Genomic DNA, 13,403 nt, shown 5'->3' on the forward strand with positions numbered 1-13,403 from the left:
GAGTTTTTACATCCTAAATAACCCATGGACTCTAGAAAAAGAATGTTGAAGGCAATGTTAGCATTCTAAAGGTAATACCAATGTGGTACTATGTAGTCAGTTGACTTCAGTAGAGCAAGCTGCGCAAAAAAAAGCCATTGAATTTGTCCCTAGATTGTTACTAGTGAGGGACATACTGGTGGTAGTGAAAGGACCAGAATTTTTCTCTCTCCTTTTTTTTCTCATTTTCTTCCTCCTTCTTTTCTTTGTACGTCTGAGTAAATTATGGCTAATTACATTTTTAAATCTGCATTGCTCTGCTGCCTTTGTCTTCCTGCTACTGCTTTGCTTGTAACCCTGTTGCGTCTGTGCTGTCCTCCAGTGTCTGAAGAGAGTCCCACGTCCAGTGAATCTGGAATCCACCTCCCTCAAGAGCCTACATGTAAACCAGTCTTGCTACTCCCCCCTAAAAAATCTGCTGCTTTCTCTGGAGATCATGAGGACACCCCAGTGAAGCAGCTCTCCCTCCTCAAACAACCCCCTGCCCTGCCTCCTAAGCCCATTACCAAGATTGCCAACCATTTAGCTGGTAAGTAAATATTCCTGTTTGGTTTGTGTTGCCCTCCCCTGAAAAACGCACTTTTCCTCACGTCTCTGGACAAAACTTATTTTCTTCATGACATGGTCATGTAAGGCCTTTATGCTGTTTCCCATCTATTGTTAGAATACCTGTGTTACCAATTTGCAAACAGATGAGAACATGAGGCTATTAGACCATAGAAGATTTTTTTTCTAGCATTAAATTGTTAGCTGGAGTCTATTTCAATCAGATGTCAATTTAATGTCTCTATGTTTCCTCCAGCTTTTTCCAAAAATTCATCCGTTTGTCTTCAGGAGCTGTAGTTCCCGTTATAGTTCATGGGAAATAAATAATAAAAGAGCTTAAATCTCACTCATGTGTGGGGTTTCAGCTACACTGATTGCTCTTTTTAAAAAAACACTAATATTAATAATAGTTCTTTAGATTTCATTCCTTTCTATTTATGTGTCAATAGGGTAACTCGTTGCTTGCCTTTATTTGTTATCTCTTTTATCTCTTCCACCATTCCTCTACTCCGTTTCCAACTTGTTATAGAAGTTTATTTCACACTGTTGCCCTTCTGCACATATTTTTGTAGTTTCTTTGCTTTCTGATTACTTGGTTGTGTGGAAAGAAAAATCTTCATCAAGGTCCAGTCCAAGCCGGGAATAAACAAAATGGAGACTGCTTTAGAAAGAAGGTTGTGGTTTATTGAAGAGCAGAACCACAAGCCATGAGGCGCAGCTGACCACATGTTGGGCTTTTGTGTTTGGAGCTGTTCCTGTTTGAGGCTTTGTATTTCCTGTGTCATGTATTTTGACCTGAGTCTGAGTATGCCCTTTTGGTAGTCTGATGGTGGTGGGTTAATCCTATTATGTCCCAAAGGTCATATCCTTCTTCCCTGGGGCTATGGCTGATGACTATGTCCTGTGTTGGATTTTTTGGGTGAGGTTCTAATTCTATCACTCTGCTATGGTTAGCTATCAGTTTTGTTACACAGGATTTCAAAATATCCTGTCTTGAATGGGCTTCTGCCTGGTGTTATTTGTTCACGAATGGGACTGAACGGAATTATCAAATCTGCATTTCTAAAAGGTGGTTTCCTGAGTTTCTATTGGGGGCTATTAAGAAAAACTGGGCCTGTTTCTCTGCCTTTAAGATCCTTTGGGGAAATATAACATCCTGCCTTTTTAATAGTCCCCAAAATATTTCTTTCTCTGAGGGGGGCTGACTTCCCACAGTTGGTTGGCCATTTGCACGCAGAACAGGTCTTTTGCCCCAGATGTACTGGAAGAAAGTTCAGACTCCAGAGCTCTTTGAGTAAGATAATGTGACCTGATTAAATGGATTTTAGATTCTTTAAAATCTGGCTTCAGTTGGGGCCTTGCAAATTTTTAAAACCTGGCTTCAAGTGAGGATTTCCATGTCACCTTTTCCATTTTGTCCCCTTGAGGTTTCTAGGCCAGTTAGAAATCAACCCCAAACTTCTCTGCTCCCTTAATACTATGGAATCGCTGTGATGATTTTGTTCCAGCTACTATTTCAATGTGATTTGTGTGTGTGTGTGTGTGTGTGTGTGTGTGTATGAATGCTGCAGAGTTCATTTTTGCATGGGTTCGTTCAATAAGAAGGACTTTGGGGCTTATTTCGTGATTCTGGAGTTTCAAGTCCTGCAAGCTTTACTTACTTGATATGCTAGCTTTATGGCTATATAACGTTTTGGTAGTAGAGACAAAATAAATTAGAAATAAAACTGACAAATGTTTTTTCCCAGTTTTGCTTTTCTTTTCAGTATAAGATTAGCAGGCTCTATGGAAGCGTTGAGTTTTAAGAGCTGGGGTTTTTCTTTTGTTACTCTCCATAGTTCAGGAAGGTAGTGATTTTCTGTTGTTCTTAATATTTCAAGTCAACAGAAGTGGAGATAAATCATAATTTGCCACCAAACAGCTTCTGTGGTTTGGGGAATAAATATAGCAGGTTTGAGGGGTAAAATCATAGTTTATGCCATTTGCCCTGCGTTGGAAAGGGGAAGTCTTTTTTCTAACTAACTCTTTTGTTTGTGAAATGCAGTGATGTGCATGAGATACTGGAGGTTTTCAATTTGGGATTTTGGAAGATGGGTCAAGTTTTTTTTACTATTTAGCTGTAATGTAAAGACATGAGGAACTACAGGCTTGATGATTACTGCTCACTGCTGCTGATGGCAAGAACGTGAAATGCTGATTCTAAAATAGCATTATTAGGAGAACTGAGAATTGTCCTTACTTTGCCTGATCTGATAAATTAGAAATCATCCAGAGATCAGTCTGAAGCTTCCAATTCCTCGTCTTCCCACTTATACCCAACTTGCCATCAGACACATGGTTTATTCCCCTTTGCTCAGTTAGGGGGCCTTTTAAGTTCTGAACCATGAGATTAAAGAGAGCATAATGCAGAATTTACCGGTAGGGATAATTTAATTAGAACTTGAATGTATTCAAAATAAGCACAGCAATCTCTTTAAAAAAAACTTGATAGTTGGTAACATCAAAACTTCACAATAGTGCTGAATTAATTACCAACTCTAGTGCAACATGCAGTTATTGTCTTTGCTGAAATTCAAATGAACAGAACTGAATTTCTGGATGAACTGTAATTCAAGAGATTCAGGACAAAGCCTCCCTTTGAAAGAACTTCGTTCAGGGATGACTGCTTCAAAATCAGTAGCAGAAATTTATATATTATTAATTAAGCCTACCATATGGGGACTGTAGAAATGTAGACAATATTTAGATGGTAGCAAGGGGGGGGGGGTGGGAAGCTGGATTTTTTTTCTTTCCAGATAATCACAGCCCTAATATAGCTTTCTTCAGATTTAGTTTTATTAATAGGGCGTCCTTAATAGCATGAAATGAATGAAGATTTATGTAATTCTAGTACAGACATGTCAAACACAAGGCCCGGGGGCCGGATTCGGCCCGCAAAGTGGTTTCATGCGGCCCGCGAAGCCATCCTGGAAACAGTGAGGGAACGGCCCCCACTGCCTTGGCCCTGGCCCAGAGACCCTCCTTCTGCCAGAGACCCTCAGATCTATCCCACTCCTGCCCAGGCTCCCATAGGCACCCTTGACGCGAACGATGTAGAGCTGGCCATGCCCACCCAGTAGGCCATACACACTCTAGCCATGCCCACCCAGTAGGCCATGCCCACCCTGGCCATACCCACCCGGCCCCTTGAGGGCAACCGCAATGCTGATGCGGCCCTCAATGAAATTGAGTTTGACACCCCTGTTCTAGTACAATATGCAAATCAGAGAGCATGTTATTGAATGTAGTTTTATGTAATATTATGCCCAGTGTTGTGGTGTCCTTGGTGCTCTCTGAGCTTGGTGGTTTCCTTGCAGAGGTTTTATTACCAAACTAGGTAACATCATCAGTGCTGGTAGGGGGTGGGGTTTGCTTTCATTTTATATTCAAGTGGCTTGCTCAGTGTTGGTGGGAGTGGTCTTAGCGGTTTCTTGATTGCGCTGTTGTTTACTTTTAGCTTGTTTGGCAATTCCTTGATTGGGGTATTGTTTGCTTCTTGATTAATGATCTAATGTTAATCTTGGTGTTAATCTCTCCTCATCTGGGTGTTGATTGCTGGGGAGGAGCTGTTTTGGTCTTTTAGTTTCTTTTTTGGCTTTTTGATTGTTTCTTTTGAATAGTATGCAGATGTTGTTTATGTCTATGTGCTGTTGATGGCCAGTTTGTCTGAGTGCCAGGCTTCCAGGAATTCTCTAGCATTTTTTAGACTTGGCTTGGTCATCGTTTCCAGTTAAATAACGGTTAAGTTCTCCATTGTGAAATTAAGAAAAATGTCTAGTTTCTTTCACTAAGAGGTGATACTTTTGAAAAAAAATAGTGTTTTCTCACTTGTTCCTTGCCCATTTACATTCAAGCAGCTTCACACCTCTTTATGTTCATGAGTACAATATAAGGGACTTATTTCCCTGCAGGAAAAATAATAGTTAAGAAATTGCTTAAAGGTTAAACATTCCCTTTTTAACTTTCTGCCTGTTTTTGGCTCTTTCTACCTCTGGATGTTCTGTGGTGGAAATGGGCCATTAGTTTAATTTTATGTATGGCTAAATTTGAATATATAGGTTTATTTAGGTGACAAAATCAAAACTCTTATTTGCCAATAAATATGCTTATGATCAAGTTGTATGGATCAAAAAATCCAAAACATTTAAAAGATGGTGCTCATGCTGGAATTATGGATTATGTTGCCCAGCAGAGAGTCTGGAAATGAGCAGTCAATTCTGGCACATCCTTCTTTCCAAAATGAAAATGTTGGACTTGGATTGCATTTTGAAGAGGTGCATACAATGAGACATACACAATGAAAATGAAACCCCATCTCAATTCTCAATAAATTTCCACCTTGAGGTGTGTATGTGCTTTTGTTTAGACAAAACATAACCAATAGCAAGTTGTGATGGACAGTTTGCTCTTGCTTTGTAGAAACTAATGTATGATTTAATTAAGGAAGAAGGGCTTGAAGAAATTGTTGTTGGTTTTGTCTTTTGGAAAGCGAATATTTAATATAGAAAAATAATTTCTCTTTAATTTAACATCTGGTTTCTCTTCCCATTGTTGTGTCATGGTTTCTGAAGAATTCAGATACTTTGCTTTATTTTAAATTTAGTTTAAAACCAGCTGTGGTTAATCATGTATTTATCTTTCCCTTCCTGCCACATTAATGCATTTTGGTTAAAAATAATGTGGAGGGATTTTTGAAGACGGCACACTGCCCTGGAGCTGTGATTGTGTACTTTTGCACTGAAAGATGCTGAAATTTATGAGTTGGTACATAACTATATTTTCTTACACAGAGACAGCCCAAGGCATTTTTGTGTTTGAGGCAAAGACTGAAATTGTATTTTCCTTTCTGCATACAGAAACCAGTCCATGTTTCAATTCCTTTAACGCTTTTGATGAGACAGCCTTCTCCAAGGCAGCAGAGCAGAGCAGAGCAGATTAACCTGAAAGATTAGGCCACGCATATCTTCATAAATATCTCTCTTTACCTTGGTTGTATGGCAGTGTTCATTTAGCATGTTGTAACAAGACCTTTATGTTAACAAATACAAAGATTTGTTTCAGCAATTGGGCCATCATTCAGTAAAAAAATAAACTGTCAGAGCCAACAGAAACAAAGAAAATGCCATTCATTCAAATTCAGATTATTGTTTCTTGTTTGAACAGTAAAAAGTATAGCCATACACTAAATAAATAAATACAATGTATTAAAACTAAAGATAAAAAAATGGTCTGCGTCTCTTTATCTTTGCGTCTCTTCAGATGCTCTTTATAGATGCATAGGTTTTAGAGGTTTCAAGACCATGTAGTTTGCTCAAATACCATGAATTCAATCTTCTAACATGAAGTCATGTTTCTAGATAACTTCTCAGCAAATTGCATGGATTTCACATAATAATAAAAAAACTTTCAAATGTGGTCATCTATTGTGGCCATTGCAAGGGCTAAACCGTGGATGTTCTATATAGACCACGTAAACCTTGAATAAATTTCTCTGCTTTCCTTCTCTCTCCAATCCTAAGTATCTATTTTGTTTTTCCAACAAAACTGGCTCACATTTGGGTTACTGTGCCAATACATACAAAAATTCTTGGTAAATATTTTATGATATTAAAAAAGAACAGATAAGAATACTATGTGCATTCAGCCACCAATACAGTTAAAGGTTGCATGAAGATTTGGATCCAACATTGCAACGTATCACACTGGCTCTTCAAACATAGTTTGCAGAAAACTTAACAAGACAATGTTGGCTTGCTTACAGATTGATATGGACTTTAAGAATATGGGCTGCATCTCCTGTCACTTTAGAGCTTGATGACTTACAAGCGCAGTCTTCCATTCATAAATACTTTTATGCAGGGAAGATTGGGCTTTTTGAAATTTATAGTATACAGTAATTGTGGAGGTTCCTGGTACTGTACTGATACCAGTGGTGAAATTTTGGTATGATGCTTACACTGATGATCTTTGCAACAATGGAGATCCATTGTGCTTGAGAATATTGCAGCCCCATAGATCAAAGATATGCAACTTCTGGAGGACTGGCCCACTGAGTGCTTCAGTTGCATAGCTGAGGCTTCACTCCACCAATGGATAGGGGCATGGTAAAACAAATGAGCCAGCATAAAAAAAAATTAATGTAAATAGAAATACAACTGATGTCTAATAAAGTGTCTAAATATGAGTAGCCCTTGTGCATTTAAATATTTTTGCTTTCTGCCTGTTACAAATTTCAATTCAGTGGCAAATTTTGGAGAATTTCTAGGTGCTTCAACCAAGTCTTTCAAAACTGTATGCACATTTGATTGCAGTATAGGTAGTCCTCGACTTACAACAGTTCATTTAGTGGCTATTCAAGGTTACAGTGGCACTGAAAAAGGTGACTTATGACCATTTTCACACTTATGACCATTGCAGCATCCCCAGGCTCCCATAATAATGAAAATTCAGATGCTTGGCAACCAATTCATATTTATGACGGTTGCAGTGATCCTCTTTTGTGTCTTTCTGACAAGCAAAGTCAATGGGGAAGCCAGATTCACTTAACAACCATGTTACTAACTTAACCACTGCAGGGATTCACTTAACAAGTCTGGCAAGAAAAGTCGTAAAATGGGGGAAAAATTCACTTAACAAACATCACATTGAGCAACAGAAATTTTGGGCTCAGTTGTGGTTGTAAGTCGAGGACTACCTGTATACTCAAACTTTTTGTTTTTCTTTTTGTTTTTTTAAGATCCCGGTGCTTCGATGAAGCTGCCTTGTATGCCAGTCAAACTATCACCTCCGCTACCTCCAAAGAAAGTCATGATTTGCATGCCTCTAGGGGGACCCGATCTCTCCCTTGCCTCCTATTCCACACAGAAGAATTCCCAGCAACCATTGACTTCGCATCATCACACAGTCCTACCATCACAGTTAGCAGCGCACCAGCATCAGTACAGCAGCCACAGCCCACATATGCCTTCTGGATCCAGCACCTTACCCATGCACCCTTCGGGATGTCGCATGATCGAGGAGTTGAATAAAACACTGTCCATGACCATGCAGCGGTTAGAAAGGTAATTTGAGCATCCCAACTCTGTGCAGAGTGAGAAGAAAAGCTGGGTAAAAGAAACAACTTGACTAACAAACCCTATTCTCTTGTGAGCAGGCTGGTTTTTCAGAGTCTGGTTTGTCACCATAGAAAACTAGATAGGTTTCTGATTAAGTCCAGCAAGGCTCTTCTTATGAGCCCAAATTGTTTACTCACAGAAGGGCTGGTATTGTTGTTTTTTCAAACTTCACAATTTTGGCCATGCCTTCTTTCTGGTGATGTTGCCTTTAGTGCAGATAATTCTTTACACTGAGAGCAAACAGCCCTGGTGGTGCAGTGGTAAGAATGCAATATTGCAGGCTAATTCTGCCAAATGCCAGCAGTTCGATTCTCAAGATTGGCTCAGCCTTCCATCCTTCCGAGGTGGGCAAAAGGAAGGCCCATACTGTATTGTTGGGGGCAATGTGCCGAATCTGTAAACCGCTTAGAGAGGGGCTGTAAAGCAATATGAAGTGGTATATAAGTTTAAGTGCTATTGCTATCCATAATGGAACGATGCAGCAGTCTGAGCATCGGAATCCAGATAGAGCCTTGAATCTCTCAATCAGTACTGACAATGTTGGGTAGATAGTTCAATGGTCTGAGTTGATAGACAGCATCATCTCCCATTAGAGGTAGATGCCAAGAAATGAGATCCATCAGGAACTATAGAAACAGAGCTCTTTGAGCCTAGGCAATAGCTAGAAGTACATTTAATTTATACATCAAAATTTTGAGATTATACTCTGCTACATTACTTGTCTCAGTGATGATAATACAGTTACCCCAATCACTTCTTTTTCCTAAGTAAATATTCACCAAGGGCTTGTGTTTGTTATGTTAGAGTAAAAGCGTTGAACATCGTAGACTATGTACCAATTAGGCAGATTTCCATTATCTTTGAAATAGTAGTAATTTTTTTTAGAGGTTAGAGTAATTTGGAGAGCAATTTCTCTAACACCTCTTTGAAAATTGTTTGATATTAATACTGTACCTTTACAGACACTGTTTCTGTTTCCCATTTCATTTGTTGGTTTCATGTTTTTGAAAACTGTGTTGCTATCTATTCTGATGGGTCAGAACTGATTAAGGAGATGAAGAAAATTACTGCAATTACCCTTACTGCCTTTATTTTGTAAACCAATTGTTATGTGTTTGTGGGTGGAATATCATAATAATTATTATCATTATTCAGATTAGGCAGGATCAGGCAATTTGTAATATAAGGTTTGCCTTTTTATATATAAAAAGCAAATAATTATTAGATAGAGGGTTGCACCGTGCAGTGACACGAGTCAGTTCAAATTCCTGACTTGTCATGCAAAGACAATAGTTGCTGCCAGGTGCTTTATTAAGCATCCTTATACTGTACAATTATATAATCCCTATATAATGGTATAACTAATCATCCCTATCATATATTGGTTGTATCCCTATTATATATCAGTTATATATGTCACCCCTATGATATATCATTTATATAATAACAAATCATCCCTATATAATTATATAATCCCAATATAATGGATCTGCTCTGATTATTTCCTGTTGCCAACTGCAGTCTTAGTAAACACTCTGAATATAGACCAGCTGTTCCCAGCTTCTTTCTTTGTGCAATTGTGGTTATCAGCCCATTTTATGTATCAGAAAGAATTTAAAAAGCAGATACATTTTGAACATCTTACCCTCTCTTCCATATCTATTACATTCATCTCAATAATTTATCTGCAGCCATCTTCCCAGTGGAGAGAATTATGCTTGCAATCTTACAGACCATGAGTTGTCTGGTAGCACAAATTAGGAACTATAATGGCAAAAAAAATGATTAGTGTTTGGGGATTTTTCTTCTTCTTCTGAGATGGCATTCTTTAGCAACACTGAATGTTGTAGTGGAGAGCAAACACTCCAAAAGGAAACGCCTGTGGGGCTGATTTGGCAGTTAATTCTTTTCCAGGTGTATGAATCTTGGGAAACATCAGATTTGCAGGTGTGGGTTTAATGGGGTCATTTAAAACTTCACGTCAGGGTTTTCTGACTAGCCCGGCTCTTCTTAATAATCATAAATTGTTTGTGAGATTAGAATTGTATTTCATTGCACTTGTGGACCCTTGCCTTACAAAAGACATTAATTAGACAAGATTCAGTCAGATGGCAACTCTCTGAAAGGACAAGAGCAGAGAATACAGAATTACAGTAATTAATGGTCTCCATGAACAAAATATGCCAAAGAACAGGCAGCGCTCTCCCGTACTCTCTGAGTTCCAGGAATCAAAGAGAAACCTACCGGTACTTATCCTTGCAATTGTGCACAATGAAATGAGAAAATTTAATACACTCTCCCTCCCTCTTCCCCATACAAGATGATCTACATCAAAAACTCTATTTGAATTTCAGGAGAAACTAGAGGCTGTTCAAGCTTCATCCTGTTATTTACATAACAAAAAAAGCGTTATTGTATTCATGCGCAATTTACTTTGCCCCTAATCTGATCCTAACCCTACAACTGTAAAGCAAAAGAAGAAGAGTGCGGGTTCAAAGATAATTCTGTCAGTCAGATTCAGATATTATGTATCTACTTGTTTGCATAAAGATAATTACTTTGAAAACGTGTGCTGTGTTGTAGAATAGTTCTTCTATGCATAATTTCAGTAATCTTTATAACAACCCTGTTGCGGGATTATTATTTTTTTCCCCTTGCTTTGCTGATGAGAAACTGGGACTGCCAGTCAGTCTCTGGATACCAAGAAGTAATTCCCACTGAATTTGATGGGGCTTTTAAAGGAATTGCAGTCTTGGATGGATAAAAATAGTTTACCCAAAACCTTCATGGTAGCAGAAGGGAGAGAGATAACGGCCTCCTGTAAGAGCTCAATCTTTTATTTGACCATTAAATCACTACTGAGCTTGGTTATAGCAGGTAGACAAACCTGTTTGAGGGCCAATAGACAAACAGGTCAGATTTGGAACTGCTTGGATGAGAGACCATAAGGCACTGTTTGTGAACTTTGGCCACTTTAAGACATCTGGACTTCAACGCCCAGAATTCCCTAGCCAATATTAAGTATCAAGCTAAAGATAAAAATTCTCTTTATATTACAAAGTAATTCAGTGCTTTACCTTTGCAGGACTAAACAATTCCAGGACAGCATTTGAAGTCCCCATTGATGAACTTGCTCTGTAGTTGGAAGATGTCATTTTTCAGGCCCCAGAATGGGACAACTGACTTGGCCATTTCACTACGGCCAACTCACCATGGCCAACTTGGTGCAGGACAACTCACTGTGGCAAACTCACTGCAGGACAACTCGTCAGGGGACAATTCAATGATTCCATTTAATTATTTTAAATCAGTTTAAAAATCAGTTTAATTTTTGTCATTCACATTTCATTTTGTCCCTCCTTTTGCATTCTTTCTTTAATGATTCTATTCCACCATTTCTTAGAAATTACCGTAGCTCTTGTCCCATGATGAGTTGGCCATGGCGAGTTGACTATGGCGACTTGGCTGCGGCAAGTTAATCACAGCAAGTTGCCAGAGATCTTTCAGGCCCTTGACTCGATACCCCTCCACTCTTCTCCTTAGCCTCCAAGAACGGGACCTGCTTGTACCTGCTTGTAGGTATAACACCTACAAATCCTTTCAGATTTAAGATTTAACCTTTCAGGTAAAGTTTCTATTTGGTTTGGGTTAATTTGGTAGGGATTATATTTTGCCTTATTTTTCTTTAGCATAAACAATGCTCTTTGTTCAAGGTTAGGTTAAATCCAACGTTCTCCTTTAATTCTGAGGAATGTTGCTTTGTTAATAATACATAAATTGGGAATTCAGACAGATGCTGAATGATTGGGAAGTGGTACAAAAGTGGCACATGTCTATTTCTCATAAACCCAAAGTAGGGTATCAAAATGATAGGCCAATTATTCAGTTGCCATCAATGTCGGAATGGTATCTGTTAACTTCATCCTTGAGAGATGAAGCAGCTCATGGTGTATTTTTTGTCTGAAAAAACAGTTGCTGTTTTCATAATGCATGCAGACCAAGCATCTGCAAAACCAACATGCCTTGATGCATTTTAAATTTCTTTTGTTTTGTTTTAGCAAACATACTTGTCTCAGATTAATGTAGATTTTCAAAAGAGTTTATTTTAAGAAGTCAGTTATGCCATATAGCATAACTTACAAATGTCTTGGACAGCACTGGCATTTACAGTCTTGCTGATCAAAAAGGAAAAATTAATACACACAAACACAAACGTGTTTGTGTGTGTGTGTTAGCATAAAACAATGGGAAAGCCCTGCTCAAGACAATGAAGAGATGAAGTCTAAACATACTTTTATATATGATTTCACTGCATACATACAGGTAGTCCTTGACTTATGACCACAACTGAGATCAAACTTTCCATTGCTAAGTGACAAAGTTAAATGAATTTTGCCCCATTTTATGACCTTTCTTGCCATAGTTGTTAAGTGAATCACTGCAGATGTTAATAACATGGTCGTTAAGTGAATCTGGCTTCCCCATTGACACAACAAAAACAACAACAACGATGATGATGATGATGATGATGATGATGATGATGATGATGATGATGGGAGGGATCTTGGAGGTCATCTGGTCCAACCCCTTGCTCAGGCAGGAAACCCCATACCATTTCAGACAAATGACTGTCCAGTCTCTTCTTAAAAACTTACAGTACTGGAGCATTCACAGCTTCCAAAGGCAGGTTGTTCCGCTGATTAATTCTTCTAACTGTCAAGAAATTTCTCCTTAGTTCTAGGTTGCTTCTCTCTTTGGTTACTTTCCATCCATTGCTTCTTGTCCTGCCTTCAGGTGCTTTGGAGAATAGCATGACTCCCTCTTCTTTGTGGCAACCCCTGAGATATTGGAATACTGCTATCATGTCACCCCTCGCCCTTCTCTTCATTAAACTAGACCACAGGTCTGCAACCCGCGGCTCCGGAGCCGCATGCGGCTCTTTCAGCTGTCTCCTGCGGCTCCTGGTCCTCTGCCATGTGCAGTCCAAAAAAAAAAGTGGGACTAAAAAAGTTCAACTAATCAATTCAAATATGCAGGGTAGGTGCATATCTCACCTTGGCTCTACTCTTCAGTCAAACCCTGTTCTGCGCATGTGCGCATGTACGTGCATGTGCACATATTTTTTGCGGCTCCCAGTTTTTCCTTTTGTGAGGGAACCGGTTCCGAGTGGCTCTTTCACTGTTTGAGGTTGCTGACCCCTGAACTAGACATACCCAATTCCAACAACCGTTTCTTATATGTTTTAGCCTCCAGTCCCCTAATTATCTTTGTTGCTCTTCTCTGTACTCTTTCTAGAGTCCCAACATCTTTTTTTACATCGCGGTGATCAAAACTGGATGAAGTATTCCAAGTGTGGCCTTACCAAGGCATAGTAAAGTGGTATTAACACTTCACATGATCTTGATTCTATCCCTCTGTTACTTACTTCTTTACTTAGGAAAGTAATATAATTTTAAAAAAATAGATGTAGGAGATACAAGGCAGGAATTTGACAAGCTGCCTGCAAACTGCATATATTTTTTTCCTTTGACTTGGAAGTATAGATGTGAGATGATTTCCTAATAAAAGGTAAAGGTAAAGGTTCCCCCGCACGTGCGTGCTAGTCGTTTCCAACTCTAGGGGCCGGTGCTCATCTCCGTTTCAAAGCCGAAGAGCCAGCGCTCA

General features: G+C 39.0%; 1 protein-coding gene across 1 annotated transcript in view; it reads left to right on the forward strand.

Annotated features, from left to right (window-relative positions):
- The window catches only part of PHACTR1 (phosphatase and actin regulator 1), a gene marked incomplete at its 5' end in the record, with an annotated part of 241,744 nt that overhangs the window by 205,998 nt on the left and 22,343 nt on the right, over window positions 1-13,403 (forward strand). Inside the window, 2 exons of the mRNA XM_083357580.1 lie at window positions 362-568; window positions 7,361-7,685. Coding sequence (XP_083213706.1) covers window positions 362-568; window positions 7,361-7,685 — 532 coding nt within the window. The remainder of the gene's footprint in view (window positions 1-361; window positions 569-7,360; window positions 7,686-13,403) is intronic.

Source organism: Vipera ursinii (genome assembly GCF_947247035.1).
Source record: "Vipera ursinii genome assembly, chromosome: 3".
Lineage (NCBI taxonomy): Eukaryota > Metazoa > Chordata > Lepidosauria > Squamata > Viperidae > Vipera > Vipera ursinii.